This window comes from Nothoprocta perdicaria, unplaced genomic scaffold, assembly GCF_003342845.1.
Source record: "Nothoprocta perdicaria isolate Ctin4 unplaced genomic scaffold, notPer1 scaffold_180, whole genome shotgun sequence".
In the NCBI taxonomy this organism is placed as follows: domain Eukaryota; kingdom Metazoa; phylum Chordata; class Aves; order Tinamiformes; family Tinamidae; genus Nothoprocta; species Nothoprocta perdicaria.
This window is the reverse complement of record NW_020454983.1, coordinates 409,021-427,857: the sequence shown is the minus strand read 5'-3', so window position 1 is coordinate 427,857 and position 18,837 is coordinate 409,021. Positions and strand designations below refer to the sequence as shown.

The window sequence follows — 18,837 nt, the reverse complement described above, 5'->3', positions numbered from 1 at the left end:
GGGGACAAAATTCTCATTTTTAGGTCTGGATTGAGTTTGATTAGCCCAGAGACAGATAGCAGGACAAATGATATCTTCTCAGATTGTAAGCAGAAGCAATGATATTGACTGGCTCAGCCATACATTTACTGTGGACTAGAATAATTCCTACTATACAAGAGAGAAAAAAAAAGCATCGCATGGTGAATTACTCTTAGTTTAAAGTAAGGCTTCTACTAAAATGCAAAGCTAATGGAGGAGGTGGGAAATAGGTACTTTAGGGCTGCAGTGTGGAGGACTTCAGACCCTGCATTCTTTGACCGAAATGCATATTGGTGCAAGGCACTAGCAGTTCCAAATCAATGTCTTGGGTACGTATGGCAGTGCAGTGTTGCTATATGTGTATAAGAGGAGGAAATATGGTCAGTTAGTTATTACTGGGTGGGATAAATCTCAGTAAACCTATTTCTATCTCCTTTTCCTCCTTGTCGCTCTATGTGTTTCCCTCTTCTTGCCATAGTCTTTGGACAAGAAGAATGYTTTCCCTCATCCTTTTACCTCCAGTCATATGGAATGGTATGAACTGCCCACAGAAAAAGCTTTTCAGGATTTTACAAGCACCTAGGTAGCTAATTAGGCTCTTAAGGCTCGTGGAGGAATTTCTCTTCCACCTATTGCAAGCACATCTGTTCAGTTTGTCTGTGATTTATTTTGTATGAGTGGACAGCTGATAACTTGACACATGCAGAGCTCTATTGCTGAGATTCAGCTACGAAGAGTTACATCTGAGGAAAACAACATCTCCTGAATTCTTCTAAAGTAACTCTTTCYATTCACAGCAATTTTCTACAATATTGCAAAATCACATTCAAACTTTTTCATGATGTTTCTTGCCTTTGCTCTRTATCAGCTATCTTGAGGTAAAATACTGTTGGACTTCTTCAGAAAGCTGTATTCACAGATGTCTCATATTTGATAGTACTGGAACTGGTAGGATTAATCCTAGGTATCATGCATTTAGCAGCTATTCTTAAACCATTTCCTAGAAGAGAGCTAGAAATGGTTAATTTCTGGTTATGCAAGGTAGCAAAACGTATTGGTCAAACGTATTTTTCATGGTGTCAAAACTGACTTTCTAAATGGAAATTCAGCTTTGACAAAGTCAGCCTGATTTGACAAGTATGAGCTCATCCAGTTGGCCTMTCTCCCATTAACAACCACTGAACTGGTTGTCCGACCGCAACCAATTGTGATGGGGCAAAACAGGAACCTGGAAGCCAGGTTTTACATCAGGATATGGAAAGCTGGGCAGCTGGAAATGCAGCTGTGAGTCAGGAAGCTGCTGAAAGGGAGATACACAGCTTCAGTCTGCAGGAGGGAAGGTCATGCTATAGCTGATAAGACGGCTAAACTCTCCCTCTTTGCAGATGTGGGATTCCTAGCAAAGCTGTTGCTTAGATTTGACTTTCCAGCTTAATAAAAGGCACTCACTGCTTGGGCATCCTCGGGATTACTGAAATAGGGAAACTTCTCTGGCTGCGCTGGCTTGCCTAACTGTTTTTAACTAAGGGATTTTGTTGGCAGGAGTTAATCTTAGCATTCTTCTTTTATCATTAATCTTGATAAACAGACATAACTTCTCTACCAAATTCAACCCTGCCCAACAAAGGACAAAAAATGAAGTAAACATTGGCAATAACTGCACTGACACCAACGGAATAAAAATATTAAACTGGTGTAAATATGAAAAGAATTATATGTTTTATGAGGCCTGCTGTTACTGCTGTGCTTTGTTTTACTCTATTTTCTGATGACTTTATCCAAGATTAAGACTTTGTGGTCTATATTTATGGCAGAAATAGGTAGATTTTGTTCTGGAGCTGTTTTTATTGAAAGGTGGGACATTAAGATTCTGCAGCCTTGATGGTACCAGTTCTACTAGGACTGAGAGGAGTTCTTGTGGTGTGTTATATGCACCACCATAATGTGTGCTGATATTCATGGAAAGCCATAGACAGTGGCACAAAAGCTCTTCATGATATTCACTAGGAACAAGCTGTCTGGTTTGTCCTGTTCTCTTACATTGGTGTGTTTCAGTCACCCAAGTTTTAGAAGTTCARCAGGCACGTGCCTAGTTCCAAGCCTGTATGTCAGCAGGTCTGCAGTTCTCCTACCTGTTTGTGGGGATAAACATTAATGTGGCACTTGATACATTCTTGTCCCATGTTAGCCCAGGAGTTTCCACTCATCCATTTTCTCTTGCATTTAGGACACTTGTATTCACCAAAGCAGCGTTTCTTGCCCTGGTATGGAGTCAGACCTTCTCCTTTTGGGCGAGCCTAAAAAAACAAAGAAAGGGAAGCAGTAATAAATGACCAAGCAGTTCAGGAGACAGCAGTAGAAAAGTAAGTTTTTATTAGGAGGTATTGGCAATTCATTAGCATGAGGATTATTGTTATATAGGAAATTGCAAACTGGGGTTGAGGAGCAAAGACACACTTTTGATTAACCCCACTGTTTTTCCCTCCCTGTAAAAATGTTTCACTGATCTCTACCTTGTGAGGTAAATAAGAAGGGATCTCCAAATATAATGCGCTGTTATGGTGTCTAAATATTCTTACTGCAAACAGGCTTTTTTAGTCAACATTCAATATCTCTAAATATTCTCACCAAAATGTCTGACAGGATGGTAACACAGGTAATACCTTGATATGCTGGGGGGCAAGAGAGCATTACGTGCAGCTGTTTTGAAGATAGTTGTGAAGATGTGGCCATTATTCCCAGAGACCTGAGCGTTTCAAGATGTTGATATACTGCCCATATAGTGGCTGCATTTTTTGTTGTTGCCTCGCAGGAGATGCTGTCTCRTGGGCAGTGGCAGAATGGTACCATCACCTAGCAAAGGGTTCTTTGTCCATTTGTATGTAATTACCTCCAGGGCATTTTTTAAGGTTCCCAGATTAAGTTTACAAAATTTAAATGGCCTGTCATTCTGGGAAAGGGTTTGTTTTGTTTCGGGAGCTTGTACAATTTCTCAGCGTGGAGGTTCAAATTGTTTTCTATGWGAAAATATGGGTTGAAAGAGCAGGTGCTTGGCAGAAGACCTGAGCTTGGCAGGGACTTGGGGACTCTAGCTCCCAGGGCTCACAGAGATGCTGTGTGCTGTGTTCCTTMAACGGTTGCGTGTGGCCAGAAGTGGGAACAGACCACTGAGCACAGCCATCCTGCTTACTGGTGAACACAGGAAGAGAACCCCAAACCTCTTCTGCCCCCTCTTTTCTGTAGTGTTAGTAAGGAGCCATCCTTATTTGGGACACTTAATTTGGCTCTATCTCTAAGGAATTCACAGCACATCTTAAGCCACATGCTGTCTTCCCTTAGTTCTCAAGGAATTCAATAGGAACTCAGCACAGGGACTTCTTATGGTGGAGGTCTTTCCCTCTTTGCCCTGAGGCTTCAGAGATTGCTTTATTTGTTGATGCTTCAGAGATTGCTTTATTTGTTGATTCAGCTTGGGAAGTGTTATCTGACTAGTAGCAAAGTATTATACAGCTCTCAGTTTCAGTGGTACTCAAACTTGTCCTATAGTCAGACCTGTAAATGTGGCTTCCCTTAGTCATCTACCCTTATTAAGCAGCAGTCCTTTTGGAAGGAGTGGAGGTCCAGAAGGCAGAGCACAGACTTTGGAAGCACAGTGTGCCTGAAGCTTTGCAAATGTTTATAAACAATGCTTAGACATCACACTCCCACTGCAGTATGTTATGCCAGCCATAAACAGTATTTAAACATCAAACTCCCACGGTCATATGTTTCACTAGCCACAATCTACAGATGGGGAAATATTTGGAGATGACTGCTTTGAATGGAGGGGGTGATGGCTACAGGTGTCTCAAGTTTAGGCAATTGACTTCAGAGGCATCAAGCTGAAAAGCTCTGCCCTCACAAAGGCACTGGAGGGCACTGAAGGGTGTGTGTGTGTGTGTGTGTGTGTGTGTGTGTGTGTGTGTGTGTGTGTGTGTAGCTGGGCACCACCGAGGGAAGAATTCCTAACTAGATGTGACTTGGAAAATTCGGCCTCTTGGACTTGCTCAGCAAATCGGAAGCAGAACCAGCGAAACAATGTAGGAGACCTGACTCCAGAGGTAATTTCCTGGTACAGTCTCTAGACTAAACTTCTGATTTATTTTTATTTTAACTTTTCATCTGTCATAGCTCCCTCTTCAGTCGATGACTTTAATTACTCTGCTGGCAACACTACAACATTCTCTGTAGGTGTTTCACTATTGTGCTTTATGGATGTTTATACTTTGCCCTAGTAGGTATTTTCCTTCCCCTATCTCCAGTTTTCCAAACTGTGCCCCACAGGGAATCTGGATTCTCAAAAAAAASCTCATTTTCTCTAGTGAGAAACATCATTAGTACTGACAGCAGTGAAGGCACCTCTCCAACCTTCCCCGCAGCCTCCAGCTCCAACAAAGCTGCAAGTTTGTCAAAGTATTTGGTGGAAGGCAAAACCTGGGTGAGACACTCTACTGGTCTGAAAGGTCCTGAGCTCATTTATTTAGTGTGTGGCTGCAGCAGCGCAGCTGAGTTACATCAACATTTCYAAGAAACAGGCTGCTCCTTCATGTCTGAGGAGGCAGCGCTGCCTGGCAGGGCATGCTTGGGGACACTCTGCCTTGGTGCCCACCCAAACGCAGGGGGAACACTATTTGCACTCGAGATTTTTTCTTAATTCAGTGGCAGAGAGAGCAAGAAGACATTCTTTGATGCTTAGTATTAGCCTAAAGCCTCTTATTTCACAAATGTTGACTTTTGCCCTGTTTAAGCAATTAACCTCCTATTGCCTTTCCTCACGTATCAACCCAATATGAAGCTGTTAATGTAAACCCTTGTTGGTGTTTTGATCCTGCGGTTTCTAGAGTAGAGGATTTTTCCTTTTTCTTTTTGCAATGAAGCACTTGTTCTGAGTTAATTTAGCAACATTATGCCATTTTCCATAATGGTAAAATATTATGTTGTTACCCTGTTACCATATGTTGTCCTGTTTCTTTTAGTCTCAGGTAGAGTTTGGCACTGTTTCTGCGCTTGGCTATGCAAGTTTTGCAAAACCTTATCGGGWTTCTTACTGTGTTTGAAGTTATATTCAAATAGGATTGCAAACCATAACATGAGCAATTTTTTCCTGCATTTTTAGTTTGTTTCTGTCTGGGTAGGTGATAATTTTGTGCTATACTTTAGAAGTGTTTTGTCAGGTTTACTCCATAAAACAAACTGTCTGGTGTTTCTCCTGCTATGTTACTATTTTGGTCTACAAYAGCTATTGGTATTTTCACATGGACATTTCAAAGACTAATGCAATGAGTGCAGGTAGACATCTGGGGGGTCATCAAACAGATTTTTCTCTAAGCAATGGCTGGTGTCTGTTCCTTCAAGCATATCTCTGCCTGGACCTAAGCCTACACAACAGCCTGTTGTGCTTCTTTGGGGGATCCTGCAGAAAGGAGAGYCTTCCTTCCCTAGGAGACCCCCTTGGGAGGTGGAGGGAAGGGGTCAAAGATGCTGTGGCTGCTCCATGGCCCCTTCGTCATCCCCAGTTGGGCAATGACCCTTTTCTGTTACGAGAGTCCTTATGTTTTTAAAAAACAACAAGGAACGGGGCACAGCTCGGAGCTGATGGGGCTGGTCTCCCTTGTGCTGCAGCTGAAGGGATCCAGCAGCGGCTCTGTGCAGGCTCTGGCTGGGCCAGCAGCAGCTAGCGGGGCGAAATGACCCTGCCCTCTGATTCACGGCCTCTGGCTGTGTGGGAGCAATATATTATCCTGKACATCCAGAGGAATGCGAAGACAAATGAAATCATCTTTGCAGGTGTACCTCACGCACGTGCCTCAAAGCAGGGCATGTGTTGGCTTTAATGAGACCCAGGGTGGGTGCAAAGCCAGTGCTTTTTTTTCGTGTGGCACAGCAATGAAAATGACATCACTCCTCCATCCTTCTTTGACACCCAGCTGCCTCTATTTTTTGTATCCCTCGTCTTTCCTCAGCCAAAACCACAAATTGGCTATAATAAGATTTTAAAATTGTTTAAGTTGAGCTGTTCTGCTGGGAAGTGGCCAGCTGCGCTCTAGCAGAACCTATCGCATTGTGCATCTCGTGGAGGAATCTGCCAAATCACTTGGCAGTGAGGGACGCTATGAAGGACTCTTTGCTTTCCCCGGACAATTTGCTCAAAGTATCAGCTTGCACAGTCAGCACAAACAAAACAAAACACCCACATGCCCTGCTTAAGACTAGATTCATTATAAACAGCAACTTGCGGAGGGTTGCCTCAAAGTGAAATGCAGAGGGGTGATTTTACTGAATGTTTCTCCTCCCTTTGTCTTCCTCCTGTGTTTGAGTTGCCTAACTGAAAGGCACAGAGCATAGGAGAAAGGTAGTRCCGTGCAGGAGACCTCTCTGAGGGTCTGCGTGCAAGGATATTGCTCCAAGAGAGCAGAAAGGCAGTAATAGAAAACACCAGCTTGGTCCACTGACTGGCTCCCGAGTGATTTGCCCCAGGTCCAGAGCTCTATTTTGAAATGTGAGCCTTCTGACACTCTCCAGTGTAAGTCAGCACAACTATCAGATGGTGTTAAAACACTCATAGCACTTTAATTTTGTTCTCCTCTGCATGCATGGTGTTCAGAAAGGCAGAAATACCCCAAGTGTTCAATTGGAAAAAGAAAAAGGAAGTATTATGACTGCTGTGAAGTGCTGAGTGTTCTGGGGCTCTGTTCCTGGCTCTGCTGCAAGTCATAGAGTACTGGGCAATTCACTTAAATCCTCTGTGGCCTTTTTCAGCTCTGAAGGCTGTGTAAGAGCATCAAGACCCAGGCACACGCATGCAAATGCACAGCAGAAAATGGCCTATAAAAGGGAATATCTAGATTCACCAACCATTTTCTGGATTCTTTCTAATTTTAGTATTACTTTTAAACTTCAGTATCAATAGATTACCTAGACAGATACAGAGGTTATGTTTAGCGAACTAAATAAATCTGGCCTATTTTTGCTTTCTGTGCATAGTCCACATTGCTGGTGTATAATGTTGCTGATGTGTGACACTGTGGTCAGTATTAGAATGACTTGGAACTGTGTTTTTGCAGAATTTGCATACCATAGCAAATAGGCAATATGGAAAGAGCTTCTAGTTTGAAGCTTTCACATTTGTAGCACTTTTATGCTGAAAGTCTGCTCATCGTGCGTGCAAGGTGGCTCTGGAGCCAGTTCCAGAAAATGTTGAGGCTGCTGCAGTCGGTCACTGGGTTAAATCAGCAGGATTTCTCCCTAGCTCTTCCATAGGACGGAATGCAAATGGGCACCTTCCTGCTGCCCAGGGAGTTGGGCTGCGGGAGAGGCACCATGAGGTGCTGGAGCTGATGCCCAGACTTCCAGAGGATCACGAAATAAGGAGGGGGAAAGACCAGTGGGGCTGGCTTTTAATGCGTCTGCTTGCAGCTCCTGGAGTCACCGTGTACTGTTCTCTAGCGAGTGTATTTTGTCACCTTTCCTGGAAAACATTTTCACAGCCTAATGTATACAAAAGTTTGCTCATACACCTGTTTTCCTTGCTTAATTTCTTTATACTTATTCGCATGCTTAGCATAGACGTAGTCTTTTTTTTTTTTTTTTAATCTTTGTTCTGCCTGTTTTAAAAATGTTTTGGACTATTCTTACATCCCTCATAGCTGCTCCTCTCCAGGCTCTGTTCCTCTGCCTCTTTAGAGGGACATATATAGCCCTTAGCCCTTTTGATCCTTCCTGTTATGACAATAATTCCTGTTCCTTTCTCTTGCTCTTCTAGGATGTGACTCCATTAGGTCAGTGTCTTTCTAGCTGGGTGGTGTTCAGAGTGGAATGCAGTTTTCCAGGAATAGAGCATTAGAAGGAGGAAAAAATATGCAAGTTTGTGTAGCATGCAATCCAAAACAAGAGTCATCTTTTTATTGCACTTGAACAAATATCGTACTTCTGCTGTGTTGCAAACATGTTTTCATTTCCCAGACCTCACTTTKGAGGAGAATATTTAGGAGAGTGCATCAAGTAACCTGTATTGGTGAACTGTTTACAGGTATCTTTTGAAAGGGCAGAAGATCAATTTTATTTTTGTCATTTTAATAGGTGAGCAAATATATATCTCAACTGCTTCAGAAAATGAGCATTTTCAACATGTTGCATGTTAGCTGTGATTTTGATCTTGTTTTCACGACGGTAAACCAAGAGTAAGATTTGGTGGTACTTGTTATTAATAACACACACATGGTTTCTGATGCTGATTAAAGCAAGAGGCAGGSTTGTCATGGATGTGCTGATCAAAGTCTAGAAATCCAAGGAGCTGGCTTGGCAAACATTCTAACATTCAAATCAAAATCTGGTTGTGCAGAATTTTCAGAATCCTAGCCATGCTTTTGGAACAAAGGCTTTTCTTTTCTTGCAAAATGCCTAGTTGAGATGGTCATTAGAACCGTCCTTGGGCTGAAGATAKATAACGCTCTTTCTGTACTATGTCAGCTGGAAGCACGATATGTGCAGAAGTGTCAAATATGAGTTACTATCTGATGTGTCAGTGAACAAACACTGAAAGCTYCGAGGAGTTGATGGTGCAGACTTCCTCCACTCATCCTAGGCTTAGCTCTATAGCCAGTACAGGAATGGAAAGCATAAAAAAATCTCAGTACCATACAGTCTAAGAAACCAACTGCATTGACTACATGATAATAAACTGTTTCGTGAGCTTCTGACTTTTTAAAGACTCAAAGATATTTGCACAAGCAGTGACAAAAAYAAGTAGTGTGATGGAAAGGGAATTGGAAAAAATGGTAATGTGATGAAGCAATGAGTCTTGGACTACCAACATTTGAGTGTGTAGCTCTGATGGCTTTCCTGTYTGACTTTGGTCGTGTCACATAAGCAGAATGTGCCTCAGCTCAGCATTTGTAGGATGGAGATGTCGTTTTGCAATCCTGCATTTCCCTTCGTGTCTGCATCTCATGTGGCTGCAATTATCTTGGTTATGTGGACTTCAAGGATTTTTTTAACCTGTGTGCTGCTCCTTGCTTGTTCAGTTACCGTAAAAGAACTTCCAAACTAATCATTTATATTTGAGCCAGCCACAGTTTTAATACACTTGTTCCTATAAAAACGTGAGAACAATGGAATTAATTGAGCATATTAATAGCTGTTTAATGAACTTTTTTTTTTTTTTTTTTGGAAAGTGTTGCATAATTCAGCCTAACCCAGAACCTAGAATCTCAAGAACAGGGCAAGAATAGGTCTCTGGCCCCTATGCAGATGAAGATAACTATCAAAATGTGAACCAAATGTTAACTTACACAACAAAGCAAACCTCCTGAAAAAATTCTCTTGGGGAACAAGGCAGTGAAAACTGTTCTCAGTGTGTTAATGCAATATGAAGTAAAAAAGAGGGCATGCAGAGAGCGGGGATGAGTAGAGCCTAAATGAACCTGGGTGTCTGCTGTATAATTTAAGTATAGTATGACATACAGAAAAGAGATTTGCATATCAAATTAGGCATGTAGAAGAGTTAAAATTACACTCGCCTGCTGCGATGCAGTGAGGCACTTCTTTTCAGTGTTACAAGATCATATTCTTCCAAACAGCTTGAGATAAAAGGAAGTGGTTGAAATCTTTCTTTCCCCTTCTCTGATACAAAATTGGCCATGCTGAATTAATTATGAAGCAACTAGGAATGTATTCATTTTAATAGTTTCCTGATGTGTGGACTCTTTTGTCCCTCTTCATTTGTTGCTTGAAAACTTACAATAGTGATACCCTCCTTCTCCCTTCCCCCTTCCCTTCTCCTAGCACACTGTATTAAAAATGTTGGCATTTTGTTTGGTAGTTAGAKTTTTGGAGTAGCGAGGCTCACACCCTTGCTGTACTGAGACTTTTCCAAGCTGAGATCACGACTCATATTTTTGTTCCTGTAGGACCCGTTTAATTGGTCCACACTTAGATGGCTTTGGGCAGGTTTCGGATTTCTCCTAGGGCTAATATGATGCAGCTGGGGCACTGTGCTGATGACGAGTTGGCAGGTCTAGAGATGACTATCGCTTGTCCTCTAACGAGCAGTGCACCAGCTCTGGTAGACCTCTTGCGTCCTCACAGGTCATGGGACCTGTCCAGAAGCAAAGCACATAGGAACAGAGGAAGGGCCTGGATTAAGCCTGAAAGGGCTGTAGGTGCCGGTGGGAGGCAGTTTCCTCTGCTGCTTTACTGGCTTTGTRAAGTCCTGCATTAGCACTATTGGCAGCCTTCTTCCTTCCTAYTACTTTTACAAGGACAGCATCTCATTCAACTCTTCTTATTCAACACCTGCTTTACAGAGTAAATATAGGATGATGAATGTCTAGGTGACTGGAAGTTGACATAACCTGCTGAAGCAAAAGAACGGGTGTGACTAAACTAAGAGAAATCCACCAGGGGAAAATCACGACCAAAAGAACGTGATGTGGTGGTTAAGGCATGGATGGGGCCTCTGGAGGTCTGGGTTTAATTTCTGGCCTGACTACAGCTTCTTTCTGTAAGTTTGTGGACAAGTTACTTGGTCTCTTTGCCTCTTTTTTTTTTGCTTGGAACCTGGACAGTACTAGCCTGCTTTCTAGTGTGAGAGTATAATTAATGTTTGCTAYGGCAAAATTGGTCAGTATATGAAAATCTGAGCTGTGCAGTTCTCAGGGTTTTTTTGCAYGCGTACTGCTAGAGGCCTGTTACCAGTGAGCCTGACCTCACCTCTTGAGACATTTTTTTAAAGGCTCTGCTCAGCAGATGTTTTCTGCAGTATGTTTTTTCTTTTCCCTAAAATCTGTTTGGTTAAATTAGTCGAAAMGTCGCTTTGTATTTAACTGCTTGTGACATCTCCCCCGATGCCTCCACACAGCCACGGGGCTGGAGGTAGGGCAAGTAGGTGTGCAGTTGTTATAAACATTTCCTGTTAGGGAATTCTTCATGCTAAGGATAATGCATGGGCCCTTTGAACTGTTCCTCCTGCAACAAAGTGGTGCAAAGACTCCTGACACCCCATCTAGCCTCTGGACCCCCAAAGAAATGAAAGGGGGGCTCCCAGGATACTAGCGTGCTTAGGCCACAGCCTGTCCTTCTGCAAGATGAAATACCACAGCAAGAGGGCCACGGCTTCTAGCTGGAGCAGGCCCAGGGCTTGAACTATGCAGGAACAGGGAAAGGAAATAGAGACCAGATGAGCAACCAGCCTGGCTTTCCCCACCTCAACCTCCTTCCCTGCCCTCCCCTTCCCTGATGCCGTCTCCGGGATGACATGCAAAAACACTAGTTGAGTCTGTCAGCCTGCTTTAAATTACAACATTCTTGTTGAGCCTGGAAAGAATACATGCTATGCACAGCCCAAACATGAAACATTACTTCATCTGCTGCTATCTACACTGCAAAAATGTGTATTATGTTTAATAACACAATAGAGATGGTTTTCCCTAACCTTGGTATCCTTTCCTCTGGAAATATTCTGATGCACATGAGCACGATGCCTAGAGAGAAGCCTCAGAAACCCACCTTTCCTACTCRCAGTGGCCCCATGTGAGCTCTGTGCACCCGGAGCCCCTGCGTCCATAAAATCTTATTTGGCCATATGCAGAAATTGGTAGATCCTTGAAGATGAGGAAGGGCTGCTTTCAATCAGAGCAATGAGGTGAGAATGCTAATAAGTGAGCACTCAACGCGGTCGAAGTGTTAGTCAAGAGATCTTCTCATATCAGAGTGAAAGGCTAGAGCGGAAGATGAGAAACGACATCTAGGAGAGGCCTGATGCATAGAAAACACAAAACAAAATTTGTAAACAGCTTTCTCAACGATTTAGATACTTGTTGAAAGTTGTAGTTGAGCTAACTCTTTACTACTACTGGTTTTATTCCTCTAAGCTGTGAAGTCCGAGAATAAATATCACAAAACAAACCAGGAGAAGAACACACATCTGGAACTTCTTGTGAAACAGAGAGGTCATACGTTGAATCAGTTGCATGCTTTGGTTCACATCTGTGTCTTCTGAGAGAAATGAAATCTCTGGTCAAATAGGAAACTCCTGACTGCCACTAGGCTGTCTGGATATAGTGTAAGAAATTATATCTTTTGGAATATGCATCTATTTTTAGATTTCCATAGAGTGGAGGAATAGAGAGAGAACATTTGAGATGAAAATAATCATTGCTTTTAAAAATATTGAAGGGAAGGTCTGTGTTCACTAGAACATAGAGGAGTGAAAGAAAAGAGTAACTTTCTATAAGAAGGAGTTGTAGTCCCCACTTTATTACAAGCAGATGAGATTTCTATGCAACTGCTTTTATCCATTAATTATTTATCTACTCTTTCTTTGAAAAGGAAAACTATTCAATCTTTTGCAACCTTCCCAATATATTTCAACAGTAGCCTGAGACAGCTTTTCCTATATTTAAACTTTCTTTTGTCAAAGGCACACACAGCACTTCCTTATCATCGGAATCTAAAATCCCACTTCCTGGAAGTCGCCACTTTCCTGTCCGTGTGTGGAGAGCTGGTTGTCACCGCGGGAGCCTGTCCCTCTGGATGGCTCTGGATCTGGGGCACTGGCAGCACCCCCAGATCTGCTGCTGGCAGCTGAGGCAAAGGGGGAGCAGCCGGAGGCCCATTAGTAGCTCCACATTCTTTGACATCCACTGAACCTAAGCACCAAGCAGATGGGCCCTGATGAATGATGCTTCACAGAGCAATTGTGCCTTCTCCCYAGCAGTAACCCCAGGACAGTGGGGTCTCTGCATGGCTGCTCTCCCACCAGGAGCAAAGCTGTGAGGAACAGCGTGCATTGTGTCGCTGCGCATGCAGAGCTAGCACCGCGCTCCGTTGCAAGGCAAGAACAAAGCAGTTATTGTTGTTGTTTAGACCAGTCGTGTCCAGAATACACCCATCTGTATGGGTGACCATCCACAAGCCATCAGAGTATGAAGTCAGATATATGTGGGCTAATCTCTCTGGCTCTGCCTGCATTTCAGTGCGGGTTTGCTCAGCTTTTGAACAAAAGGAAGAGTTTAGTCATTTTTGCTAACAAAGAGGGGAAAAAAGAAGTTCCCTGCCTCAATGTGCTCTTCTCGCAGCTCTTCTTTAACAGAGCTACTGTTAATAGGAATGTGAACTGAGATCTTTGCCCCAGTACCCATTGTACAAACCAAGTTCAAAACTAGACATTTGGCTTGTGCTTAGCCCTGGACTAATAGGTGCTCTGTCAGACTTTGTGGTTTGCTTGACTGATTCAGACCGCCTTAGTGTGGGGGAAATAAATCTAATGGGCACCAACACTGCTGTGGGTGGTTGTTTCCTAACCGTGGTTGGAGTGGTGAGTTTGGAAGTGACTATGGACTTGGTGTGGTTCTACATTATTCTGAACCGTGTGGTTCAACAGTGGCTTTAGCTAACAGAGATTAGCAGAAAGTAAAAGGAAAGGTAATTGATCAAAGCAAATGCTTTTGATGAGTGTTTGGTATCCGCTTGCAGTGACAGCATATTCTAAGAACATCCTGACTCGAGAGGGCTGGAGTTCCTGCGTGTTGCAGGATCTGATAGCTGCAGCTTTCAGGAAACTATCTCATAGACTGCAAGGTGGAGAAGTAAATGTCAGCCTAGCTTCTAGGGAGAAACTGCCATTGATGCCAATCAAACAAAATACCCTATTCGAGATCAATTTTACTATTTAAGAACATGTTGCACAAAAAAGTACATGGTGGGGACAGCTGCAGGGTTCAGCTACTGCACATTTTCTAGGAGTGATTTTTTCCTAAGGTGCTCTTTCCCTCTTTTTGGAATATCTAATTGGACTTTTGTCCGAGCAGATTTATGTATTTCTGACAGTCCAACAGTCATGGGCAGTGAAAAGATCATGATTAAACGATGGCAAGGATGAATGCATACTACTGTAGAAATGTTACGAGAGTTGAGGATCCACCAAGGAACTGCAGGGCATGGAAGACATGACAGGGCTTTGTGCAGGCTGCACAAAGGCTGCAGAGCATCTGTGCCGGAGGCTGTCTGCYTTTGTACTGTTTGTTGAAGTCCAGGAAACTATTCCCTTTTGAAGGGGTGCTGTGCAAGGGGCAGCTGATATGAAGTATCTTTGTCAGTATTTGCAGGGAAGACAACAGAAGATGGTTGCAGAGGTGGGATGGAAATGGAGGTAACAGAGATGCACACTCAATCCTTTCCCCTCTTTTTCTATTTTTTTTACCCCTTTTGTCATTTATCTGATTCTTCCTCAGAGAGATGCTGCTCTAAGAACAGGATAAGGATTCATGTCTGCTCTGGCTTTACAGAGAAAATAGATGCAAATTTACCTTGATCCTGAAAAGGGGGGGAAAAAAAAAAATCAGTACATTGAGAAGGTCTTATCAAGGCTCTCTGATTTTTGTTTTTGAAATCAGGATACTCTGTTACATGGGTGTATTTCAGTAGCATTATTGATTAAAATAACTATGGACTGATGAAAAACGAGATGAATACAGATTAAGTGCATCCTGCCCGTCTTATTCTAGGGCTCTGAGTCTCAGGGATGTTCTGTCCCAGACTGAGGACTACCATAAAGGCTGTGCTGTTTTGGAAAGCCGCTGACTTGAGCCTCTTGTGTAGCAGTTGGCACAGCAGCTAATGCTTCCTAGTCCCTCGCTTTCCCAGCCTTTCCAAGGAGCAGTTAATTTTATCTGCTCTGTACGTTTTGGTGGGATGTGCAGCTCTGTGTGTGTCTAGAGAGAGGCTCATTATCCTTCACAGTCTCAACACAAACCCTTGATTTTCAAAACAAAACAAAAGAAGCAGCCAGCCCGTTTCCGCTCTCTCGGGCTGAGCCAGCGCTGCGGGCTCCTTGGGTCCTTGATCACAAGTGCAGCTGTTCCTTTATATGCTTGGACATAATGAAACCGCCTCAGAAGGAAGCTGTCAAACTGACAGGTGTGCCATGAAGTGAGAAACTTGGCCCCGGGCGCTGCCTGCGTGCGTGAGGGTGCGTGTGCGTCTCCCCACACACAGGTCCTGTGTTTGGTTTCCTCCAAGGCCTTCAAGGGCCTCCTTGTCATAGCACAAATAATCTCATCACGCAGTCTCCCTCTCCACGCTGTCTCCCAGCCAGCTCTGGTCAGAATAATCCCCTTTCTCAACCCTAATACCACAGCAGAAATGTCATCATTATTCTGTAACCCTGGTATTTGTCAAGCTGATGGGAACAATGGGAGCATTCAGCAAGCCAGGAGACGAGCAAGGCGCCTCAGGAAAAATCCCTCCAGGGGAAAGAAAAAGTTCTTCTGTCGGGCTTTGAACTCCACTGGAGCTGCCATTTGTCTCAAGGTTGGCCTCTGCTGACCATGTCTTCAGCTGGGGTCACAGGGCAGATTCAGGTTTTATTTTTTAGGCCAGTTGACTGACAGCAATGGCCTTTCTTTCAAGGGAGCCCAGTCTTCAATAATCATAGACTTCTGCCATTCACCTGCACAGGTTTGTGCTTTGCAAAATTAAACCTACAAGAAACGCATCTATCTTCAGCCTTAATTTATATGTGGATACAGCTATAATTCTGATATCCAAGACTGTCTCCCATCTATTGCTAGCAACAGGAGGCCCCTGCAATTACTTGGGACAGTTGTGAGTTCAACACTGGTACCAGGGAGAAGTAATAAGACTCAGTAACAGAAGTCTGCTCTCCCTTGAACATCCTAATAAACAGTGCAGATTGGTGAGGGACAGGAGAAAATCCACCACAGACAAGATGAGAGATGTAGTCCTTTTGACAATGTGCCCTCTAAGTCAGCAGGCTCCTAACAAACAATGTTGGCTGCTCTGGTACTTGTTGAATTCATGTAGGTAGCTAAAGATAGCACCAAGTAACTAAGAGGTTTTTCAGCTCATTGAGATCCACCAGATTTCTAACTATGGGATTATCTAYAAACTGAGTGTGAGCACTACGCCTGCTTAGAAATGAAACTGCACAGAGCTGTGTGCAGGGATGGTTAATCCTGGTGTGGAGATCTGGGAAGACTTCATAATGTCAGACCTGGTGGCTCTATTCTGACTTGTCCTTTGACAAAGCTCTGTCAAAGCATTATCAAACCTCCTTGCTGAGGTGGCTGTCTTGTGAAAAATGAAGTGCATTTTGCCGGCCACCAATAACATCAATAACAGTTGGCTCTTTTGCACCCAGCTCTAATCCAAAGCACTCAGCAAACAGAATATACCTTCTGGTATGGATATGCAGCTACCTTTGGGATGGAAAAGAGCACCAGTTTGTGTTTTGTGCTTTGCACTCTTCTTAACTCTTCACAGTAAGAAATCATTTAGCTAAAAATATTGGGGTATGTTCAGAATCCAGGGTCTTCAGGAAGAGGAAGAAAGAAAATTTCTAATAGCTACCAAATGTCAGGCTGCGTTAATCACAATGGGAGTTTCAATCGGCTTGGGGAAGCTGAAGCAGTTTTTTATCACAATGCCTAATTATTAAAAATCTAGGAGACTTCTAATGGCAGCATTAAGATAAGAATATAGAGAGATAAGAATGGATTCAGTAAGCACTTTTGTTTTTTCCTACTCGGAAAAGAAAGAACAGTATGAGTTATTTTTATTTAACTTGATGCATATACGTTTTACTCGGCAAATGTAGGGGACATTCCTTAAAATAGTGAATGTTACAGTTCAGATTGATGTAATGTCATTGTTAGAGGGATCATCAGTTGAGCTTTTAGTTAAATAGTTTTCATATGAAATTTTGAGCACAGTGAAAATTGACAGAAGGTTCATTGATACTGGAAGTGCGCCTCAGCTCCCTCTCTTATCAAAGAGATAGCCAAGAGGTCCCGGGAGGAGAAATTGTATTCTAAACAATTCCAGGTCCTTCTGGAAAATGAAGAAATGTGTGTCAACGGTGTTTGTTAATCTCTTCARATGACTGCATGGAGAGCTTTGGTTGCGTGACACCATGCACAGCTGGCCTGTGGACAACACACACCAAGCAGCTTCACCTTGGGGTGGCCAGGATGCCTTCAGGGAAACATGGTGCAACTGATCATTTTAGAGACTGCCCATCAGCCACTTCTTTTTTAAATTGATCATTCTGTGTATGAAAGGAGAACTGGAGAGGCCTTCTGCTTTATCTTATTTGCATATGTGCAATCCAGTGTTGTTTCTCTAAACCATTCACAATATAAACACACATAATAAGTGCCTTATTGCTAAACCATGACTCAAGACTAGGGTTTAAACAGTGTGAATTGAAGTCATGTCCTCAAAGTCACACAAGTCATTGCAAATTCCTTCCCACTCTGCCTGCCCTGTYCCCCTCCCTGGATATGCAACAATAGCCTTGACAATCCTTTTTCTGTTTAGAAATGTAGAAAAAAGGAGTAAAGGGAGCTCTTGGGAGTGCATGGACAGGAAACTACAGATGTGATCTGAAGTGAGTAAAAAGACTGGCTTGAGTGGAAAAAAATTAGAAACATAAAGATATTATGGAGAGTAAAATATGCAGAATCACATAATCACTGCAATATGCATCATAGTAAGGAAGTGCAGTGTTTATATCAAATTATGTTGCATAGAGATGTATATATCAGAAGTGCTCTCTCTATCTGTGCACTCTCAGCATCTCTGCTCTCTCAGCAGCTTCTCCWGCAATTAACAGTAGGTCCTTCTTTTTCAATGAGCAGTCAGAGTGTTCTGTTCTTAAAATAGTGAATATAGCTCTGGTCAAAAAGAGCGTTAGAAGGGGTCCAGCAGTTGCAAAGCCTTTGTATGYAGCTTAGTTTCTAAACTTTATTTGAGCTTCAGTTTGGCTGCTTTTTCTGTGCTTCAGCTTCTGAATTGTGAAATGGGAAATACTTCAGTTCTATACCATGTGGGCATAGCAAACTTGAATGTTTTGAGACTTCTGAAAAGCTTTAAGAACAGTCATCAGAACTTCATTTGCCATCACTGATGATATATGCATCAGTTTTTCCTTATTATAGATATTTAAAAACATCCTAGGGCCATTCAAGATAGCAAAACAGTCTAGCTGCTCTCTTTAAAAGTTTATGTCCATTAGTTCATAGCCTATGCATCATAGTGGAGTGTGTTTGTGAGCCGGGGTTGGGTGGAAGTCATTTTTATTTTTTTTCTTTTTCTTTTCTTTTTTTTTTCTTTATTTTTTTCTTACTATGCCTGTCTTTAAGCTGGTTTTCCTTTATCCTTAAAGGGTTCTTTGTTATTAAACACAGTGATCTTACACATTCAATTTATGTAGCTTAAACTATATAAATGTTTCCTGTAAATAGTAATGAAAAAGATAATTGAGTGTGTAATCAGCTCAGCATTGTCCCCCAAATACTTTATATCAATTGCACCCTGCGGTTAGTGCCAGCTGAGGGAGTTCTGTTATGACTAAATGTGTCAAACCAGAGGCGTTAGAGAAAAGGACTACAAAGCTTTGCCTGAAGACTATAGCCACATAACCATTATCTTTCACTCTTTTTATGAAACAGATGTTTCATGGCTTCATATATAGGAAACCAAGATCAGCTGGTTACCTAACAGGTTGGATCGAAAAAGTGAGCACATAACTTGCAGTCAGACTGTGAAAAGTGTTTTAGAAATGCAAGGTTTTCCTTGGGAAATAGGTAATGGTGAATAGTCATCTTGAAGGGATGTTGGCAAGGAAGTACTCTGGAATTGTTCTGRTGACAACGTAGTTCTGAAGGCACCGTGAAACACCTAAGTGTTCCCGAGAAAGAAGAGAAGCACATTGAGGTGCAGGGCAGCAGAGCAGCTGCAGCAGTCCCTGCACCTCTG

The 18,837-nt window shown here is 42.7% G+C and overlaps 1 protein-coding gene and 1 long non-coding RNA gene across 2 annotated transcripts in view; one reads left to right on the top strand and one right to left on the bottom strand.

Annotated features, from left to right (window-relative positions):
- Positions 1 to 18,837, bottom strand: part of ZCCHC24 (zinc finger CCHC-type containing 24) — an 87,674-nt gene that overhangs the window by 7,387 nt on the left and 61,450 nt on the right. The window contains exon 3 of the mRNA XM_026036580.1: positions 2,154 to 2,318. Coding sequence (XP_025892365.1) covers positions 2,154 to 2,318 — 165 coding nt within the window. The remainder of the gene's footprint in view (positions 1 to 2,153; positions 2,319 to 18,837) is intronic.
- The window catches only part of LOC112945062, a 77,283-nt gene that overhangs the window by 16,416 nt on the left and 42,030 nt on the right, over positions 1 to 18,837 (top strand). The window lies entirely within an intron of this gene.